At 41.8% G+C, this 23,286-nt stretch overlaps 1 protein-coding gene across 7 annotated transcripts in view; it reads right to left on the bottom strand.

Annotated features, from left to right (window-relative positions):
- Positions 1-23,286, bottom strand: part of LOC126470165 (cAMP-regulated phosphoprotein 21) — a 1,039,480-nt gene that overhangs the window by 419,904 nt on the left and 596,290 nt on the right. For all 7 annotated transcript variants that reach the window (XM_050097798.1, XM_050097794.1, XM_050097797.1 and 4 more), the window contains one exon: positions 10,860-10,942. In XM_050097798.1, the coding sequence (XP_049953755.1) occupies positions 10,860-10,889 (30 nt within the window). In that variant the 5' untranslated portion in view covers positions 10,890-10,942. The remainder of the gene's footprint in view (positions 1-10,859; positions 10,943-23,286) is intronic.

Raw genomic sequence — 23,286 nt, forward strand, 5'->3', positions numbered from 1 at the left:
TCTCCATACCCGACACGTCCATCCACTCGATACAATTTGAAACGAGACTCGTCCGACAAGGCAACATGTTTCCAGTCACAAACAGTTCAATATCGGTGTTAGACAGGCCGGGGCGAGGCGTGAAGCTTTGTGCCGTCCAGTCATCAAGGGTACACGAGTGGGCCTTCAGCTCCGAAAGCTCATATCGATGATGTTTCGTTGAATGGTTCGCACGCTGACACTTACCGATGACCCAGCACTGAAATCTGCAGCAATTTGAATAAGGGTTGCACTTCTGTCATGTTGAACGATCCTCTTCAGTCGTCGTTGGTCCCGTTCTTACGGGATCTGTTTCCGTCCGCAACTGCGCTAGACACTTGTGTTATATAGGTGTTGCCGACCGCAGCGCCGTATTCTGCCTGTTTACATATCTCTGTATTTGAATACACATGCCTACACCAGTTTTTTTGGTGCTTCATTGTATTTTTGTTTTAGTGGTAACTGCTCTGTTATTCAGGGTACTGGAGATGGTAACGTGCTAATACTATCGCAAAAAATATACTCTTATACCTTTTTACGACCAGATTCATTTTTTGTCTGATTGTGATAGTGACTGATATTGCTGCTTATAATAGTGGTGTTGAAACCGAATACGCTGCCTGACAAGAAGGTGAAGTACTCACAAGGGAACCTCCCCATCGCACCCCCCTCAGATTTAGTTATAAGTTGGCACAGTGGATAGGTCTTGAAAAGCCGAACACAGATCAATCGAGAAAACAGGAAGAAGTTGTGTGGAACTATGAAAAAAATAAGCAAAATATACAAACTTAGAAGTCCATGTGCAAGATAGGTAACATTTTGGAGTGTATGGACTCAGGAGTGCCGTGGTCCCGTAGTTAGCGTGAGTAGCTGCGGGACGAGAGGTCCTTGGTTCGATTCTTCCTTCGAGTGAAAATTTTAATTTTTTTTTCAGACAATTATCAAAGTTCAGGCACTCACACATAATAAACTTCGCTCTCCAAAATTCCAGGACATGTTCAGATTTGTTTGGACATATGCAGGATTTGACGGTCTACACACGGAAAAACTTGAAAACGTTAAAAATGGATGTTTTGACAGAGCTCAGGGAAAACTGTGTGTCTGTGAAACAGTTGCATTCATTTGTTGCAGTTTATGTGACAAACTCTTATGTTTTCATCACTTTTTTGGGAGTGATTATCACATCCACAAGAAAACCTAAATCCGGCAAGGTAGAAGAATCTTTTTACCCATTCGCCAAGTGTAGAAGTTAGGTGGGTCGACAACATATTCTCATGTGACGCACACGGTGTCACCAGTGTCGTATAGAATATATCAGACGTGTTTTCCTGTGGAGGAATCGGTTGACCTAGGACCTTGCGATCAAATGTTTTCGGTTCCCATTGGAGAGGCACGTCCTTTCGTCTACTAATCGCACGGTTTTGCGGTGCGGTCGCAAAACACAGACACTAAACTTATTACAGTGAACAGAGACGTCAATGAACGAACGGACAGATCATAACTTTGCGAAAATAAAAAAAGTAAACTTCTCACTCGAGGGAAGACTTGAACCAAGGACCTCTCGTTCAGCAGTTGCTCACGCTAACCACGGGACCACGGCGCACCTAAGCTTACGGTGTCCTTGATGTTGCCTATGATGCGCATGGACTACTCAGTTTGTATATTTTGTTTATTTTTTTCATAGTTCCACACAACTTCTTCCTGTTTTCTCGATTGATCTGTGTTCAGTTTTTCAAGGCCTATCCACTGTGCCAACTTATAGCTAAATCTGAGGGGGGTGCGATGGGGAGGGTCCCTTATCAGAAGACGTGGTTGATTGTTAGTCTAACTTCGCACACATGCACACTGTCAGCAGGTATGTATATGATTGGCGTTGTCATTCTCTGTAACTGAGTGAATTAGTGTTGATCACAAGCCTCGTAAGGCATAGAAAGTGTGTGTACAGCTTCAGGTATTGAGTGATAACTCTGAAAGCCACAGAAATGCTACATGTTCGTGTGACACTGCGTTACTAGTACCTAATAGACTTTGAAAGGGCCTCATCATGGATCTTCATTTAGGCAGATGATTGAATCGTGCAATATCCAGATTTGTGGAGGATTTGTAAGTGAAACTGATTCGATGTTTGATTGCATGGGAACATGAGGGAAGGTATACTCGTTTTTATTTTTCCTGTCAATGGTTCAAATGGCTCTGAGCACTATGGGACTCAACTGCTGAGGTCATTAGTCCCCTAGAACTTAGAACTAGTTAAACCTAACTAACCTAAGGACATCACAAACATCCATGTCCGAGGCAGGATTCGAACCTGCGACCGTAGCGGTCTTGCGGTTCCAGACTGCAGCGCCTTTAACCGCACGGCCACTTCGGCCGGCTCCTGTCAGTGGCCCAGGAGAGGATCGCCTTATTGTGCACCAGGAACATCACAGCCCTTACATCTGCGCTTATCAAGTAATGGACACTCTGCAACATTCTATGGCATTGTGTACCATTGGTCAGAGACTAGCAGCATTCGTACTAGAGAATTAGCGACGTCGTTAATAGTACAAGCCAAAGGCTGAGTTTGGAGTGATGCCACGACCAGGCTGCATGGACTGCTGATTACTCCTGGTGTGTGGAGCCATCGGGTGTGGCTTCAGGTCACGGTGATCGAGGGAGCTCTGACAGCACACGGAACGTTACGAACATCCTGCGTCGTCATGAGTTACCCCTCGCGCCACAGTTTTCTGCAGGGATATGCTGCTCTACGCATGGAACGTATCTCTACAAATTGTATGCGTGATGTTGAGGTTCTCCTCTGGCCAACAAGATCTCCATATCCGTTCTCAATCTCAATCCCAATCCCAGTATCCAAGATATCAAGAACCAGTTACAACAGTTGTGGGCCAGCTCGCCTCAGGAGAGATTAAAATTGTCAGCCACATCAGGGCATGTATCCAGGCTAGAGGAGGTGGAACGTCATACTGATAAATGGGCTCGTACTGCCAAGTTCTTCGTAAATACGAAGTTTCATTTCCTTTCCTCCTCTCCTTCTGGGTGCTTCACTTCTATGTCAGGCACTGTATGTTCCAAACATCCTACTAAGGAGTGGCGTATTACTTATTCCAGATCACGACGAGGAATCGGGAGATGAATATATATGATCTTCATACAGTGACTGTACATGAGTAACTGTCTACAGTGCGTACTACAGGTACGGCAGAAATACTGCACAAAGGAACAACTTTCAAGAGGAGCAAGGAAGATATTGCATCCAGTCTGACAGATAGTGTTACTTTTGATTGTGACGAATATAACTTCACGTCATCTGTACCACACTTTATTAAGCCTTTTGACAGTGACGTTGTTGATATAATAAGGAGTAAAACTAACTTGCATTCAGTGCAGAAAACCACTACATCGTTGAACATAAAAAAAAGAGAGGTGAAACAACTCTATAGTGTCGTCATACTTGAATTTTGTCAGCACGGATCCTTACATCGAGCAGAACGTTAGCATCTTTTTTACGTTCACGGTATTTGTACTTTAGGGAAACACATAAAATATAAAGGCATTGAAGCTCATCTGTGAGGCATCGAAACCATTTGATGTTGGCAGCAAAGAGGAAGCGTGGAAAACAATCACTGGATGCACAATTTATTCAGAAAAACGAAGACAGTAGCTCCAGTGCTATTTCATGATGATGATGATGATGATGATGATGATTTGGTTCTCAGGGCTATTCCTTGAAGACATGATTTAGAGTTCTTGCTCCATTGCGATTTGTGAAACAGCTTTGACACACTACGGCCGTACACTGCCTTCTCACAAATGACTGGTCGAATGCAAATCTGATGATTACACTGATTGAGCCACTGTAGTTACTGCGCTGACGTCGCGTTTGCTCCAGGAATAAAATCAGTCACGGAAAGTAACTGGACGGATGGTGTGTATCCCATGTAACCTAAGAATTTTATTCTAAATATTTTTGAGTGCGTCTAGTAACCAAATCACTCTACACAGATTCTTGTAGATACTTGAAGGCGGTGAACGAACATAGATTGCATAGTCAAGCGACATAGCACCTTTCCGCCTATTTACAGACATTAACCTACATTTATTTATGTTCAGCAGCAGCTGACACTCTTAGAAAAAGGCGCTGGTCATCTACAAGTGTTCTGGCTTTCGAGATAGGTTTATAAGCAGGGAATTTAGAGTGTAACGTGTCGCCAACGACGGAGGAATGAGAGACATCTTTCGAGGTCGGATTGTGGAAGCCTAGCGAAGGGAATCGGCAGTGCCTTTTCAGGGAAACCATCAATTCATTGGTCTCGAGAAAGTTAGGCTAATCACCGAAAACTAAATCTGGATGGTCAGTCGGGGATCGAATCACAATCCTCCGGTGTACGAGCCCAGTGTTTGCCAATGCACCACTTCGCTCCGTACAAATTTCTAATGATGTCACCTCCTGGGTACAAATATAGTCGTCTAACAGCCTCATTTGATTTGAGACATTAAGTTCTGGTCATTCATACTCATCATTAACAGCTGTGGGCCTGTCACTCAACCCTGAGGCACACCGGACACTCCTTTCACTTCTGACATCACCTCTCCATTATGAATGACATACAGAGTTCTTTTTGCTAGGAAATCTGCAATACAGACGCATAGCAGTTTTCATACTCTCCATTTTTCTCCTGTTCTTAATCCCGTATCTTTACGCGGTCGGCATGTTAATTTTTGGTTAGAGCGCATGCTGTTTCTGTCTCCATCTCTTCTCCCTACCCCACCCCCGTCACCGGAAGTTGTACCGCCTCTGTGTCTAGTGTTGTCTCATGTGAAAGTGTGCGAACTTTTTCTAAATGTTCGCGAATTGTGTAACAGAGGTGGTAGATGGGTACGAGCCCGGTATTCACCTAGCTGTTTGGATACCCTGTATGGTAGGATTTTGTTTCCTAGGCGACAGAACTGTATGTAAAGCATTCTGAAAATCAATAAACAGCGTCGTCTTGAGCTCCGCTGCCTATTGTCTTCCGTATTTCATGAACTAGAAGAGCCATCTGAGTTTCCAACGTTAGCTACTTCGGAAAATGAGTTGTGCGGTCACCAGGGAAAAGCCATCATAGGCGAGTGCAACGAATATTTGTATTTCTACGTGAAATGGACATCAGTGAGGCAGGCGTATAGTTTAAGGTCATTCAATCCTTCTCCCAGATTCGAGAGATCTATGCTCTGTTACAGTCACTTTGGGTGCAATAGGAGCCCCAGCAGTTCCCTGCTAACGACAAATTCTGCTCCGCAGCCATCTAGGCCACCGGCAAGTAAAGTGCCTTGAGAGTGAGCCTTTGTTTATAGAGGTTTACACCATCTGCGCGATCCTGGCGGTTAAGCGAAGATCCCCGCTCCACACTGCACATAAAGTCGCATCTCAACGTGTAGTAACGAAGGGCGCTTATGCAAGCCCAGAGCTTAATTATAGGAAGACTAGCAGCCACACCTGCTTACAGTTTTGGAATCTCGGGTTCGCCAAACCTGAACGCAGCCCCGAAGACTAAATTCCCTGATTTCCTCGCCTTTCGGTACCACTCAGTATGCGCGTTTAACTATCGGAATGCTACTGAAGAAGAGAGACTTACACTCCAGTGCAACGGATATTGATCCATCTACTTTTCATCACATGTATTTTTTGAAAATACTGCCAAGGCTTGGTATAAATATTAAAACTATACAGAGAAACCAAAATATGCAGAGTTTGAACAATGAATTAAGATCATATGACAGCATCCACATAGGCACAATACATATAGTTCAAGAATCGTGCAAACTGTAGACGAAATAGAATATGAAAGAGAGCTCAACAGAGATTGGGAAGCATACACCTGAAAACTGAAGTGACTATGCAACCACTGATTGTACATCAAATTTCATGAACACACTTAACTATTTTGTATAAAATCAAAAGGGGCTTTGTGTATTTGTGTATCTTCATGAACCAACATACCCGGAGCACTTGATTGAAGGGGCGCCTTCATTTCACAAGGTTTTGCTGTAAGAGATTTCGCTGTGCTTTGAATAAACTGCTGGAAAATAGCAGCAGGTTTACATCTCATTCTTCTTTCTTCTGACAGTCTTAAATAGGGTTATCCTTGATGTCTGTCCGATGTAAGTGAGAAAGAGTAGAAGCTTTGTTGCTACGTATTCGTACTAGTGTAGTTGTCACCTTCTAGCTCGACTGAACTTTCTAAAACTGAGGGAGTTTCTTATTACTGTTGGATCACAGCGCAGTATTGACCTTAATGAAAGACTGACAGAATCAATTCTCTCAAGTCTACTAAGGCCAGTTTACTTATCCATATGTTGAAGTCAGACGATGGTAGACTGACATTCATTTTAGTGACAGGGACATTGACCTCCTTCGCAAATCTAATAAAGTATACGAAGAATTGAAAGAATATAACGTTGTCTGGTCGGATAATCTAAAGATCTGAGACAATATCGGCTGCTCAGTCAAGCAGAACTACTAATGTTAGTACTAATGTTATCACATGACAATACGAGTAATATACGTAAAACACGCCCACAACTAAAAACATTAATAAGCACAACTCAACACAAAGTTAGAGCTCACTTCTACACAGAAGCACATAAGAAAACGACGAAACTAAACGCAGTTAACGAACTAAGTATTAGTGTTACTTCTGCCGCCCACTGGTCAACAAAGGAAGTACTACCGTATATTTCCAACGACTGCAAATTTAAACTAAATCAGGCGACAGTGGCGATTATGGCGGCGTGAAACTAGCCTACAAAGACAGTACACGGGGAATTAATGCTCATAACACACAAACATCTACGAAAATGAATACATAATACTCAATAAAATAAACGTGTGGGCGTCCAATAGACACAAGGAAATAAATTCTGGTGAAACGGAGCAAATGGCCACTTGTGATCGACGCCATCTACAGTGCTTCACCTCCAACAATCTCCGAAAGGATTCACGTACGACGACTGTTGTATTTCAACTGTTTTAGTCTCTGAACATTACTAGGATTGTCAGTGATTGTGCTACTGCCAATTCTGGTTACTGGGTGGTTTTTGATTGAGAAGCGGCACAAACTATTATTTGATAGATATCTGCAGACTGCGCCTTATGACGTAAGTGCTTTTGTACTGTGTGGGAAAGCAATATTGTGCGATTTAGTGTGAGGCAGTTCGAACTTTACAATTGAACTCGTAATCAGCAAAGTGGATAGTGCATTTCCGAGATCGAGCAGTGTCGATAATAGAAGTAACATCTAGCACAAGAAAAAGCAGATCGATCGGTCTCGGGAACAGCAGAAGCAACCCCTAGCACAGCAAGAGAGACGGTACCACGCACTGCAGGAAAAAAAAAAACACATTTTGCAGCTACACTAACAGAAAGTGTACTTGACCATCCAGCAAGGGCCCCCTGCGTCACTCTCGTCGTCTGCAGTGTTGCCTCCAGTTTTCTCACTGTTTTATGCCGTCACGGGAAATTGAAAATCATTTGTCGAACCACTGAAACAACTTCTCCCAGCCTTTATTGTAAATGGTAGGCATAGGAAGAAGACATTCTCTTTCCCATGGGCGGAACCGGATGTTTTTCCGTTATGTAAGCTGGTCCTGGCAGTAGATGCTGTCATTTGTAGAAAAGTGTGACTTGCTGACAACTTGCTGTTGTAAATTTCAGGTTGTTGCAACCAACTGATAGGTGTAACATGTTTGTCACAGTGAAACGGGACGCGCTAAGATTTTTCAGAACTTCAATAAAACCGTTTTATGCACACCCAGTCATTACTTTTCATAAAACTCCATTTTACACATTCTGTGTTGATGTTTCTATACACAACTTTGTACCTCTTACAAAAAAGGCCTAATTCTCTTCTCCTCGGATAAATACAGTTACAGATGATTTCTAAAGGGTGAAAACAGCAAAGGTCCCAAGATCAAAACGTGAAGACCCCCATCTCCTTCCCTCCACGTTCTCCACGCTGCCGTTCCCATACAAATAGTATGATTTCTTCTATGAACGGTTTCTTTTAAAAAGGACACAATTTATTTACATCCTTACTCTCGACCATGCGAGCCTGAGTCCCATTTTTGTGACTGGTAGGTCTGTGCGTCATCCTGAGGCACTGTGAGCTGTCAGCACCTATTTGCTGAAAGGTTGAAGATGTAAACTGAGGTGACTGTGTCCTATGATAGGGTCGCCTGTACTGGACTTAGGTAATTGCGGAAACTCACGGCAAAAGGGCAATCCCATGGAACAAATATTGAAGTTCAGTAGTTATGTTCTTTCTGCCTTGACCATAAGCAACTGTACAGCGACTGCGTAGGTGTTGCAGAGGAACTACACAAAAAATTGAAGTCGTGCAAGATGTATAGTTCTACCAGTGGTAACGGAGGAGAGGCGAGACTTAAAAACGCTAAGCTCTACACAACTGGTCACAAATCGACCTTCACACCTTCGGAGCCCCTATAACTGATGCCGAGAGAACTGTGTGTTAAAAAAAATTGGGTTTGGCGGACTAGGATTTCTGCTCTCCGCATTCCCCTGATGTGAGGATATGCAGCGTGGCGGATTTTTGAGAGCATAACATTACTATCCCCAGTGTGCTCATCCTGATGGCGTTTGAAGGTGTCGGAGCTGGCTGTTGTTACTCTTCTTTACCGGAGTGAGGGAAACCTGCTTGAATGCCTTTGCTCAGCGTTCTCCTGCCTAGGGGACTGCTGTATTACGAGATGGCAGGACAGGAATCTAGGAAACACTTGCTTGCAGCAGGTATGATATAACTGTGCCACTGGAAACCAACAGACGTCCAGCGTTTAAAGTAACAGCCGTGTTCGGTGAATCCTTTCGGGCGACCCAGCGCGGAAGTTCCAGGGATGAAATGGTTCCTGGTAGGACCCACAGGAAGAACGTTTGCATTTCTTCTGTTTATTCGCCCGAATCAGTTACGTTTCCAGTTTCGCCTCTCGATTTCTCCAAAACTGACGCCGTGACAATAGTCAAAGATTTCGGCACCTTCATTGTATGAATTACCCGATCTGGCTAGTAAAACTTTCTGCATCCATTTTCTTTACTGTGAGAAGTAAGCCGGGCATGTGATGTACACTATCGGAAATGGGAAACATTATATCACGAATAACCCGACCGAATGCTACCAATTTGATACTCTAGTATTTCTGTACCTATGGGAGCTTATTCTCATATGGAAAAAGCCATTCATAAAGGTAAGGAATGGAGAGAGTATGTGATTTCTATTCGGTGTGTCATCCATATAGCCTGTCTGGGATACGATTGGAAGACATACTGTTTCATATCAACTTCCAGCCAGGCATCTTCATGAACTGACACAGCAGCTACTTGAGGGTGTCAACCTCCATGCAACAACTGATGAAACAGTACATTCCAGCTTGTGGGATTACATCTCGTACTGATGATTTTGGACACCAGTTTCAAATGAAATGGAAGTCTAATTATATAAATCGCCATACGTGATGAACACCTCCACGAAGTTTAATAAATATTGGACTGATGTTTTATCGTACAACACTTTCCATTTCCGTCAGTGTCTACAGATGTTTCACAATTCCTATTAAAGGCTTCTAGAAGTTTTAGAGGAAATTTACTGCGAAATAGTGCTGAAAATTAATGTCTCCGAATTTTTTATGTTAAAAATCATGTAGATTTTTAAATAAAACAAAAGTTATCAACATTCTGCATCTTTATTATTTGTGTCTAGATATTTGCAGCTCTCTGCCTCTACAGGGCTCCGAATCGTAGCATGAAACATTGCGTGTGAAATTTAACTATGTCGGTGAGTGAGAAATAGCGTGTTGTAATAGAATTCTGAATTCGAAGAGTTACCACACACATGGAGCATCCTCTCTTCAGCATGACAATGCCAGACCAAATACGAGCTCATAGACATCTGCAACAAACCGACGGCTTGTATTCACTGTCACTGATCACCCTCCATACAGCTTCGACTTGGCCCAATCCGATTTTCATCTGTTCTGATAAGGAACCCATGTCCGGAAATGTAACGTCTGGATGTGAAATAAGTTTGAAGATCGGATCACTTTAAAATCTCCCGCTTCACGGTACGCCCACAACGGAGACAATGAGTTGTGAGCAGTTTACTCTACAGTGAACCATGGCGTGGATAATGTGTCGATTACTCGTCAGGTTCTTCTGCGTAACGGACGTCCTCTTCAAAGTAGATAGTGCGACTCGTCCATGACGCATCACCGTCAATCCTTCTAGTTGCGAACATACCAGTTTCTTGCAGCCGCTGTTTAGTCGGAGGGAAATGGTACGCGATATTATAACTACAACAGGAATTCATAGCGCCACCCTCTCCTTAGTTTCTGTGCGTACCGTGAAGCGAGGGGTTCGCAAGTGACCCGAACTTCAAACTTATTTCACTTCTACATCCAAACGGTACATTTCCAAACATAGATACGTTATCAGAACTAAGTCTCTCACTTTAACCCCTAGAAGCCCGTAATAGTAATTGTAAAACGGCCTGAACATGCTAGAAAAAATGTATTAATCTTAGTAGTATGTCATAATAGACCCAGTGAAGGAAATAATATGAACTCAGTAAATGTATAAATACTTCCTCGGCAGTTAACGTCTAAGTCACATAAAAATATTTTCTGCAGGTTATTAACACAAATTGCAGTGCTCTTTAGAAAACTCGTATTACGCACATACTGTCATATTTAATACATCATTAAAGTTTTACACTCCTTTCTGACCATACACCGTATGTGACATATGTAGCTTTGAAGACATTTAAAAAGTGGCATTTAGTTGTCTTGGAACATACCTGTCTCGACAATGTACGCTGCGCTCGCATTTTTGGACTTCCGGGTGCACTATTTGAGCCGTTATGTACCACTATACTCGGAACTGCAAAAGTAGAAGACCTTAGTATGTAGACAGCCACCAAGTATTTCATAAAAATTAATCTTTTAAGAGAAGTGAAGGAAAATTCTGCAAGGATTTTAACATGCAAAGCTAAATTTAATCATCGATAGAATAATGCAAGAAATACTACTGAGTTAATACTTCTTAACCTACAAAAGAAAGGAAGCCACGCAGAAAATTAAGTAATGCTTAATATTGTAAATGTAAGCAGTTCACTATTATTTAGCGATATTAACTGAAAGCATGAAAACTTTTAGTAGCTAAAATAAAGCTAGCTTCAAATATTGTATAGAATAAATATAAGTATTTTTGTTACAAATACCAATAAAGCTTATTAGCACAGGACAATCGATTTCATCTTGTACTTAAGTATACTGTAGTTACGTTATGCCTGCAAAAATATTTATGTTTTACAAAGACATCATGGCGCCTGTAAAAGACTCCTCCAAAGTTCAATATGACAAGTGGATTTAACTTGTCTAACTCTTATTGGGTCTTTATTAAGGAGATGTAAAATCATACTACATGGTTAAAATTTGCTCACAAGGCTAGCATCAGGGGACACAGGGTTGATTGCACAATAATTCTAATAGGAAGTTTTCCTTATGGTTACACAGCTGTAAGGAACAGAAAGGCCATAATGAACTCTATCATACTACAGCTGAAAATCTCTACTTGTCATACAGTGTATAAATTTGTATAATTACGTGCAGTAAAAGTTGTAGAAAGGATGGCAAACCAACTGAGCATAATGAATTCACAGGAAAGTCAACGATATCTTCCTGGTAGGAAAAACAGGAAAGATTTCTGACTGCTATGCGGTTCTATGAGACAGTAACGAGATGTCCCTGTCAGCAAAAAAAGAGAAAATAGCTGCGTCTGCTGTACGATTCCACGAGGTACTGAAGAAACATGTCAGCAAACTAGGAAACTTTCCCCACAAAATTGATAGCATTGGTAATGGTCAAAAGTGTAAAAAGAAATAAAATGTGAAAACATCAAACCATTCTGAAATAACAGTTAATACTCTAAGGAAAACTGCAGTAAGCGTTGTAGAAGAGTGTGATGAAGTGTTCTTCTAGTAGAACCACAAAGAATATGTTCATTTATGTTGGTTCAGAGAAAGTCGGAGACGGGTGCATCTTCATCTATATTCCGCAAGCAACCTTATGGCGTGTGACGGAGGGTATTTTGTGTACCACCGTGTACCAGTTTTAGCAATAGTATCCTCGGTCAAAGAACCGTTCGGCCCCAATTTCAGTGTATATCGACATGAATAAAAGCAAATTTTTGAGAATTTTCGAAAGTTATGAGTATTGTGCATAAAATACTTCGTAGGAATTTGGTGTTTCTGATTTAGTTACTGTACCACATATTACAATTAACATTTCGTATTACATTTAGTATTCCCTTTCAACAGGAGTGTATATTGCCTTTATTTATCGTAAATTAGCACTGATTTAGATTTTGTTAGCAACGGTAACCTCAGAAACTTTTCAGGAAATTATTAAATTTTATTCCAGGTTTTCCTGTTGCCTTTATAGAAATCTCGTTTAGCATACTAATTGCTTCAGTTCTTAAGGGAAATTAGTAGTAATTTTATTCATCTCGGGTGCCACAGCCACAAATTCATTGAAGGAAAAATCCATCTTCCACCTTGGCTGTTACATAATCATTGTTATTTACATCACTGTCAACGGATTTCGCCTGTTAACCATTCTCTAGTTAATACTTCTATGTTCTTAAAGACGCAGGCGTGAACAGCGTTCTATCCATATCAACAGTTTATCGTTGTTCGCGACCGTCTTCAAGAATATAGGAGTATTTACTTGAAAATGGTCAAAGTCCGATATTAGCTGATAGTTGTGTAAATAACAGTGATTATGTCACAACCCTTCCCCCCAAGAACCATGGACCTTGCCGTTGGTGGGGAGGCTTGCGTGCCTCAGCGATACAGATAGCCGTACCGTAGGTGCAATCATAACGGAGGGGTATCTGTTGAGAGGCCAGACAAACGTGTGGTTCCTGAAGAGGGGCAGCAACCTTTTCAGTAGTTCCAGGGGCAACAGTCTGGATGATTGACTGATCTGGCCTTGTAACACTAACCAAAACGACCTTGCTGTGCTGGTACTGCGAACGGCTGAAAGCAGGGGGAAACTACAGCCGTAATTTTTCACGAGGGCATGCAGCTTTAATGTATGGTTAAATAATGATGGCGTCCTCTTGGGTAAAATATTGCGGAGGTAAAATAGTCCCCCATTCGGATCTCCGGGCAGGGACTACCCAGGAAGACGTCGTCATCAGGAGAAAGAAAACTGGCGTTCTACGGATCGGAGCATGGAATGTCAGATCCCTTAATCGAGCAGGTAGGTTCGAAAATTTAAAAACGGAAATGGATAGGTTAAAGTTAGATATAGTAGGAATTAGTGAAGTTCGCTGGCAGGAGGAACAAGGCTTTTGGTCAGGCGAACACAGGGTCATAAATACAAAATCAAATAGGGGTAATGCAGGAGTCGGTTTAATAATGAATAAAAAGATAGAAGTGCGGTAAGCTACTACAAACAGCATAGTGAACGCATTATTGTGGCCAAGATAGACACGAAACCCACGCCTACTACAGTAGTACAAGTTTATATGCCAACTAGCTCTGCAGATGACGAAGAAATTGAAAAAATGTATAATGAAGTAAAAGAAATTATTCAGATAGTGAAGGGAGACGAAAATTTAATAGTCATGGGTGACTGGAATTCGGTAGTAGGAAAAGGGAGAGAAGGAAACATAATAGGTGAATATGGATTGGGGCTAAGAAATGAAAGAGGAAGCCGCCTGATAGAATTTTGCACACAGCACAACTTAATCATAGCTAACAATTGGTTCAAGAATCATAAAAGAAAGTTGTACACATGGAAGAAGCCTGGAGATACTGATAGGTTTCAGACAGATTATATAATGGTAAGACAGAGATTTAGGAACCAGGTTTTAAATTGTAAGACATTTGATGAAAGGAGAAAATATAAAAGTGCAGTAAATGAAGCAGGCAAAAAGGAATACAAACGTCTCAAAAATGAGATCGACAGGAAGTGCAAAATGGCTAAGCAGGGATGGCTAGAGGACAAATGTAAGGATGTAGAGGCTTATCTCACTAGGGGTAAGATAGATACTGCCTACAGGAAAATTAAAGAGACCTTTGGAGAAAAGAGAACCACTTGCATGAATATCAAGAGCTCAGATGGAAACCCAGTTCTAAGCAAAGAAGGGAAAGCAGGAAGGTGGAAGGAGTATATAGAGGGTCTATACAGGGGCGATGTTCTTGAGGACAATATTATGGAAATGAAAGAGGATGTAGATGAAGATGAAGATGAAATGGGAGATACGATACTGCGTGAAGAGTTTGACAGAGCACTGAAAGACCTGAGTCGAAACAAGGCCCCGGGAGTAGGCAACATTCCATTAGAACTACTGACAGCCTTGGGAGAGCCAGCCCTGACAAAACTCTACCATCTGGTGAGCAAGATGTATGAGACAGGCGAAATACCCTCAGACTTCAAGAAGAATATAATAATTCCAATCCCAAAGACAGCAGGTGCTGACAGATGTGAAAATTACCGAACAATCAGTTTAATAAGTCACGGATGCAAAATACTAACTTGAATTCTTTACAGACGAATGGAAAAACTGGTAGAAGCCGACCTCGGGGAAAATCAGTTTGGATTCCGTAGAAATATTGGAACACGTGAGACAATACTGACCCTACGGCTTATCTTAGAAGCTAGATTAAGGAAAGGCAAACCTACGTTTCTAGCATTTGTAGACTTAGAGAAAGCTTTTGACAATGTTGACTGGAATACTATCTTTCATATTCTGAAGGTGGCAGGGATAAAATACATGGAGCGAAAGGCTATTTACAATTTGTACAGAAAGCAGATGGCAGTTATAAGAGTCGAGGGGCATGAAAGGGAAGCAGTGGTTGGGAAGGGAGTGAGACAGGGTTGTAGCCTATCCCCGATGTTATTCAATCTGTATATTGAGCAAGCAGTGAAGGAAACAAAAGAAAAATTCAGAGTAGGTATTAAAATCCATGGAGAAGAAATAAAAACTTCGAGGTTCGCCGATGACATTGTAATTCTATCAGAGACAGCAAAGGACTTGGAAGAGCAGTTGAACGGAATGGACAGTGTCTTGAAAGGAGAATATAAGATGAACATCAACAAAAGCAAAACGAGGATAATGGAATGTAGTCAAATTAAGTCGGGTGATGCTGAGGGAATTAGATTAGGAAATGAGACACTTAAAGTAGTAAAGGAGTTTTGCTATTTGGGGAGCAAAATAACTGATGATGGTCGAAGTAGAGAGAATATCAAATGTAGACTGGCAATGGCAAGGAAAGCGTTTCTGAAGAAGAGAAATTTGTTAACATCGAGTATAGATTTAAGTGTTAGGAAGTCGTTTCTGAAAGTATTTGTATGGAGTGTAGCCATGTATGGAAGTGAAACGTGGACGATAAATAGTTTAGACAAGAAGAGAATAGAAGCTTTCGAAATGTGGTGCTACAGAAGAATGCTGAAGATTAGATGGGTAGATCATATAACTAAGGAGGAGGTATTGAATAGGATTAGGGAGATGAGAAGTTTGTGGCACAACTTGACTAGAAGAAGAGATCGGTTGGTAGGACATGTTCTGAGGCATCAAGGGATCACCAGTTTAGTATTGGAGGGGAGCGTGGAGGGTAAAAATCGTAGAAGAAGACCAAGAGATGAATACACTAAACAGAATCAGAAGGATGTAGGTTGCAGTAGGTACTGGGAGATGAAGAAGCTTGCACAGGATAGAGTAGCATGGAGAGCTGCATCAAACCAGTCTCTGGACTGAAGACCACAACAACAACAACAGCAACAACATGTCACAACCAAGGTGGAAGATGAAATAGATCTTCAGTGAGTTAGTAATACTTTTTGCGTAACATACCCATAAAATAAAAGAAAATCATCAAGCTTATTTTAACGTTATTTGTTTACTGTTTTGAAAATCATTGCACCAGTCACAATGCAGTCCCACTGTAAACACTGTTCTCAGTAGCATAATGAATCAGTTGACGTTCGTAAGAAGCTGGAATTTGCCCTGGATACTGTCAAACAGTTGGAAGTTGTTGCAGATCGGTATGTTGGGAGAGCTCTCGACAGTCTTTGTACCAGAGGTGCCAAAGGTACCCCGAGTACTGTCCTCATTTGTAGATCCTGTCTCCTCTACAAGAACTATAGGATGTATAACTACCCATCTACTTGACTGTTAATGACGAGTCAGAGGGAGAGCTAAGCCCCTGTACAGGGGACACAGGACCCTAGAGACCTCAGGGTGTTGTCCCATTAATCAACAAACTCGGGGTGCTAATTTCACTTGAAATCGACACTGAGCCAGTGACTGGCATAGAAAGTTGAGAAGACCAGACATGCTCACTGATTTTCAACGAAGCTTACAATTTGAAGCATTGTCTCCAGAACTGAACGTGGCCTTCTGGTTCTGAGTCTACTGAAAGGACTGAACCAGAGACTTCGAAGGTACTGTGACATGCTAAGCTGAGACTTCCTGGACTGGAACCTACGGCCGAGAATTGTAGGGTACCCCTAAATGGGTCAAGTGTGCACTATACATCAGGTGCTGCTGTGCCCAGGTAGCTGAGTGTGTGTGGGTGTGCACACAATGTTTTTTTCTTTCTTTTTAAATTAGGTAGTCTAGATAACGATAGCTATAGAGGATACGGAAGTATCAGTATAAAAGAAATGGCTCCTGCAGTCGAGGGTAGTAAAATCCTAGTGTTTAAGTGCCAAAGCATTCGCAATAAAGCGCCAGAGTTAGAAGCACTCCTAAAAGTCACAAGATTTCACACAAAACTAGGTATACAAAGCTTGTTAAATCAGAAATTGACAGCATTGAGAATTTGAGAGAAATTTTAAGCGTATACCGAAAGGTTAGACGAGGAAATGGTGATGTGTTGGTCGCAGAAGACACGAGACTTAAATCAATCGAGATAGACAAAGTTGCATGCCAGATTGTTTGAGCAAGACTCAGTATCAAGGATGTGCGTTAAATTTCTTCTATAGACCAACAGACTCACCTCCTGATGTGACAGAAAACTTTAAAGATAACCTAAGTTCAGTTAGTACGTAATTACTCGAATCATACTGTCGTCATTGGAGGAGACTTTAATCATCAAACAGTCTACTGTGAAAATTATAGTTTTTTAAATGGCTTGTGTGACAAGACGCCCTGCGAAAATTTACTAAATGCGTTTTCTGAGAACTACTTAGAGCAGAATGTTCGTTAGCCCACTCGTGACCGAATTATATTGGACCTAATAGCAATAAATAGACCTGACCTTTTTGAGAATGTCCAAACGGAAACTGGTATTAGTGATCATGAGACAGTTATGACCACAATGACTGCCAATGTAGGAAGGCCAACTAAAACAAGTAGAAGGACTTATATGTTCAGCAAAGTACGAGTAGACAAAGAAGAAGTAGTGTTGTACCTCAGTAAGGAACTCGAAAGTGGAGGGGGCACGTAGAAGAAGTGTGGCTCAGGCTTAGAAGAAAAGTTGAGCATGAGTTTAATACAGTGTCCCCCCGGAGGAATGGTCAGTATTCAGAAATATGTCAGAAACGATCATACGAAGCAAAAAATCTAGTAAACATGGGCACTGAAATGCATACATTAAGAACTATGAGCACTTATACATGTTCGATAGTGTGGAAAAAAGCTCTTCTACTGTTCTTTGGTGTTTATAATTTGGGAGGAGGTAGTATGACCCAAAACTAGAAGAAATTGGATGGATGGATGGATATGGTATTATAGGCGCTCAACAGTGTAGTCTTTAGCGCCCGAACGGAAACAATAACGGACGAGTGTTAGAAGAAATTATCTTGTAAACATGCACTGAAAAACGCATATATCAAAAGGTATGAGCACTTGTCAGTAGAAGAGAAGTGTTTGACGTTAGCGAACATGAACAAGTGCTCAGAGCTATTAAGGTATGAATTTTAGGGCCCAGGTTTACTAAACGCTTTTTCTTCGAATGATGGTTCATGTGATATCCCTGAATACTGACTAGTCCTCCTGGGGCACCATGTACCTAACAGAACATTTCATGATGGGAGGGATCCTCCACGGAATAAACTCATTATAAAGAATCTTCTACAGAAACGGTAAATGAAACGCGTTTGGCTGTCGAGAGGGCAATGGCAATGCGTGCTGTCTTGAACGAGTACCGAAGGTGAATATTATTAAAACGTCTCTCGCAAATCCAAAAGAAATTTGGGGATTATGAAAAGGCTTTCAGTGGTATAATTGTTAGTGTCGGGACACTCATGGACGAAAGAGGGACTGAAATTGAGAGTAGCAATTCAAAAGCAGAAACGCGTCACTCCGTTTGAAAATGTTCCTTTACAAATTAAAATACAGAGGTATAGCCACAGTTCAACTTTCGGATCACCGCAAAGACGAGTGATATGGATATTAATGGCAGTGATGTCGAGAAACAGCTGAAATCGCAAAAATTCCGCAAATCTCTGGGTACCGATGAAATCTCTATTAGATTCTGTATCGAACTTGCGACTGAGTTAGCCTATCTCTCAACCATAATGTACCGTAGATCCCTCGTACATAAAACCGTGCCCGGTAGTTGGGAGAAAGCACAGGTCACACTAGTTTACAAGAAGAGTACCAGTAGTGATGCACAAAACTATCGACAAACATCCTTCACCTTCATTTGTTGTGGAATAGTAAAATATATTCTGATCTCAAACATAATGAGGTATCTCGAAAAGAATGAACTTCTCCATGGCAGCTTGCATACATTATGGAAAATACCGATCATGCGAAACCGGACTCGCACTTTTCTCATGTGCCATCCCGAAAACCATAGATCAAGGCAGTCAGGTGGATACGGTATTCCTCGATTTGGGAAAAGCACTAGACTCAGACCATACGTGCACTTATTATCAAAAGTGCGGTCGTATAGGATGGCAAGCGAAGTTTGTGACTGGACCGAGGATTTTTTGGCAGGAGGGATGCAGCATATTATGTTGAACGGGGGGCAATCGACAGATGTAAAAGTAACTTCGGATGTTCCTCGAGTAAGTGTGTTGAGACACTTGCTGTTCACGTTGTATATTAATGACCTTGCACACAATACTAATATTAACCTCAGACTCTTTGCTGATGATGTAGTTATCTATAATGAAGTACTGTCTAAAAGAATATGCATAAATATTCAGTTGACAACTTGCTTAAAATGTTCAGAAATGCGAAACTGTGTACTTAACACAACGAGAAATACATAGTATCCTGTGACTACAGTATCGACGAGCCATAATTGTAATCTCTCAACTCCCACAAATACCTGGGTGTAACACTTCGTAGTGATACTAAATGAAAGCTCACACTAATTCGGTAGAAGGTAAAGCACGTGACAGTCTTCGGTTATTGGTGGACTACTAGGTAAATTCAATCAGTCCTCGAAGGAAATTGCGTATAAATCACTCGTGCAGCCCATCCTAGAATACTGCTCAAGTGTGTGAGACAAATACCTAATAGGACTAACAGGGGATATTGAGTATACAGAGAAAGGCAAACGAATGATCACAGATTTGTTCGATCCGCAGGAGAGTGTCACAGAGATGCTGAAAGAACTCAACAGGCAGACATCGGAAGACAGGCACAAACTATCCCGAGAAAGCCTGCTTAGAGAGAACCAGCTTTAAATGGTGATTCTAGGAATATACTACAACTCGCTACGTATCGATCCCGTGGGAATCGTGAGAATAAGAATAGTTTAATTACAGCGCGCAAAGAGGCGTTTAAACCATCATTCTTCTCGCGCCCCATACGTGAATAGAAGGGGAAGAAGTCCTAATAACTGGCGCAGTGGGAATACCCTCTCCCACGCACTTCCCAATTGTTTGCAGAGTATGGATGTAGACTGCCCTGTTCCAGTCCCTAATGCTGCGTGGGAGAACGGAACTTGGCAGCACTCCGTGCGTGTTCGAATCTCTAATTTTGCAATCACAGATTTTTGGCAGATATACTTAGGAGGAAGCAATATGTAGGTTAATTGTTCCAGAAACAGTGAATCACACCTAATACACAACGTCCCTCTTGCAGCGTTTGCCACTGGAGTTGGCTTACCATCCCCTTGAAGCTTTCGCTCTTACTAAACAAACCAGTGACAAAACACACTGCTGTTATTTGGACCTTCTTTATTTTATACCAATTCAATCTGATAAGGGTCCCAAACTAACGAGCAGTATTCTAACATCGGTTGAACGATGTTTTTGTAAGCCACCTCCTGCGTGAGTGAAATAGACTGCCTTAGGATTGTTCCAACAAATGTCACACTGGTATCTGCCTTTTCTACGGTTCGTTTTAGGGGGTCGTTCCACTTCAAATCGCTTTATACGCATACTCGCAGGATGTGACTGCTTCCAGTGGTTGTTCGTCATTGTGTAATAATACAATAACAGAGCTCTCTGCCTATTTAAACGCAGTACTTAACATTTGTTTATGTTGAGGGCCCATTGCCAATTTATGCACCAAGAGTTGATTCTTTGTAGATCTTCCTGAATTTTCTAGCGTTGTGACTCGCCTGCACACAACAGAATTCTCCGCGAACAGACTCGCGAAGCTTCCGACGATATAAGCTAGGTCATTTACATACACAGTATCCGACAAAACATTTGAAGCACCCAGAAGGGGAGAGGGGAGGGAGCGGGAGGAAAACAAACGAAATTCCACGGTTTGAGTGGCTACGTGATGTTATGTTAGTAATTACAAAATCGAGTCAAATTTACAAAGAACTTGGCAGTATGAGCCCACGTATCAGTGTGACGATGCACCCCATCTGGCCTGGATGTGTGCACATTCGGTTGGAAAGGGTGTCATAATGCTGTTATATACTTTCGCGACCGCTACGGTCACAGGTTCGAATCCTGCCTCGGGCATGGATGTGTGTGCTGTCCTTAGGTTAGTTAGGTTTAAGTAGTTCTAAGTTCTAGGAGACTGATGACCTCAGAATTTAAGTCCCATAGTGCTCAGAGCCATTTGAACCATTTGTTATATCCTTTCCTCAGAGAATATGGCTCACAACTGTTATAACACTGGCCCCTGATATAATGACCACTGGGATTGGGACGAAAGTTGACGCCCCAGTTGTTCCACACATGTTCTATCGCGGACAGATCTGGGGATCCTGCTGGCCGCTGGAGTACCTCAACATAACGCAGATAATTCGTAGAGCCATGTACTATGTGTGTACGAGCATTGTCTTGTTGAAAAATGACACCACCATACTGTCGCTTGAGAGGTAACACATGATGAAGCAGGATGTACGCGAAGTTTCGTTGTGTCATCAGGATTATTTCAATCGCTACCAGTTATGATCTGAAGTCATACTCGCCCTACATCAGGAGACCAGGCGTAAAACCGTTATGCCTCTCCAAAACATTGGAAGAATGTTACCTCTCCTCAAGATTCCGCCGTACTCGCCGACGATGGTCATCTGAGGTCGTGCAGAACAGTACAAAATCCTTGAACACAATGTGATGTCATTCATCAGCAGTCTATGTTTGCTAGCCAAAGCACCACTCCAGACGCAGACGTTTGTGATGTTATTTTAATGGCAGCCTGTGCGTGGGCGGTAATTCCCAACTCTGGATGGTGCTAGTCTCCGACCAATGGTGTGGGATGACACAGAATGTTGCCGGGAGTCCATTGATTTTTCTCGGATGAGTGAAGATGTGAATGGGTTACGATGTGCTTGTTGCACAGTACAGCGATCCACTCTTTTGGTGGTCAGACAGGGTCGACCAGAACCTTAACGACGAGCCTGCTCCCACATTCCGATGCAGTGCAACACCATGTCACCCAAATACACTATAAAACTGGATATTGCTCGATTTGACTGGCCGGCCAAATGGAGACACAGAATGAGGCCTGTTTCAAACTATTTCGGGTGCTGTTAACGCTGTTCACACGAGTATACCACATTTCCGTTTCCTTCACATTGGTCACTCAACATCTGACACTGGTCAGGCCATTGATATACCCTACCAGGCCTGGTACGGCACTAAACACGAACAACAATAATGCACTCTGATGGCCGTTCTACATGTCACAAAGAATTGCAACTCTAATAATTTACGTATCCGCGCATGCACGAAGTTACGTTGACTATCAAGCTTTTTTTTCAAGTAGTGTATATTTTGAACAGTGTTAGTCCCATAATACCCCTTTGTAATAACTTTTAAGTTACTTTTACGTCTGAAGATTTATCTCGGTTAAAAATGACGTTGTGTGTTCTGTTTGCTAGGAACTTTTTAGTCCAATCACAAACCTCGTCTGGTGTTGTGTACGCTCGTATTTTTTTTTTTTTTTTTTGTTAAGAGTGTCCGTACAAATAAGCTACTGTGTAGTATTCAAAGTGTATATCAGTAACTGTCCAAAACAGAACGCAGTCTGCGAAGCACTGCTAGGAATACTGGGACAAACACAGATAATCACATGACGTAGCGCTTGTGCCGAAAGTTTCCGGTTTGTTATAGGGGTTTACGATGACGACGACGATGTTGACGACGATGACGACGACGATGATGATGATGATGATGATGATGCTAAAACTGATGCTGAAATTAGATATGACCCCAGACAATACACATAATTTTCAGTTTCACCACAATTGTTTCGTCGTCAGAAAAACTAGAGTGTAAGCCCGCAGTAAACTTTGCTTTCGGAAGATGATCACATGACCTTTGTCCCATAGTAGTGACAGATACGAGGTGTGCTGTGGTTTGGCAACTGGTTTTACTGGCCTCAGTTTATTGTTTATGATTGAAAACCTCTCCTCGTCATTGGAGTTTCATGCATAGGAACTGATGATCGAGGGTTGTGCAAGCGAGCTTCACCATATGTGATTCATTCTTCCTTATGTTTCTTCCGATCTCAGTCTGGTATCTGCTTTCTCCGTGGCTAGGTTTGTCTGAATATTCGAACCTAAATCGTTCCAAAATTATATTCCTGTAGATATACAGTTCTATTTATTTCACACATGTTCACATTTATAATGTGACAACAGTCACGAGCGGTATCGGTCATACACGGGCTATCTTCAGATTCTACAATAAGAAAAGAAAAAATCAACATCAAAAACAAATAAAAAATTTCTGCTCTTCCATTTTTTATTAATATAATGTAAAAATCAAAATACATGCGTGTCATCCCTACACGTTATTGGTGACATTTCGTAATTGAAGCGTTGTCATACAAAATCTAAGAAAACC

Source organism: Schistocerca serialis, chromosome 3, assembly GCF_023864345.2.
Source record: "Schistocerca serialis cubense isolate TAMUIC-IGC-003099 chromosome 3, iqSchSeri2.2, whole genome shotgun sequence".
Lineage (NCBI taxonomy): Eukaryota > Metazoa > Arthropoda > Insecta > Orthoptera > Acrididae > Schistocerca > Schistocerca serialis.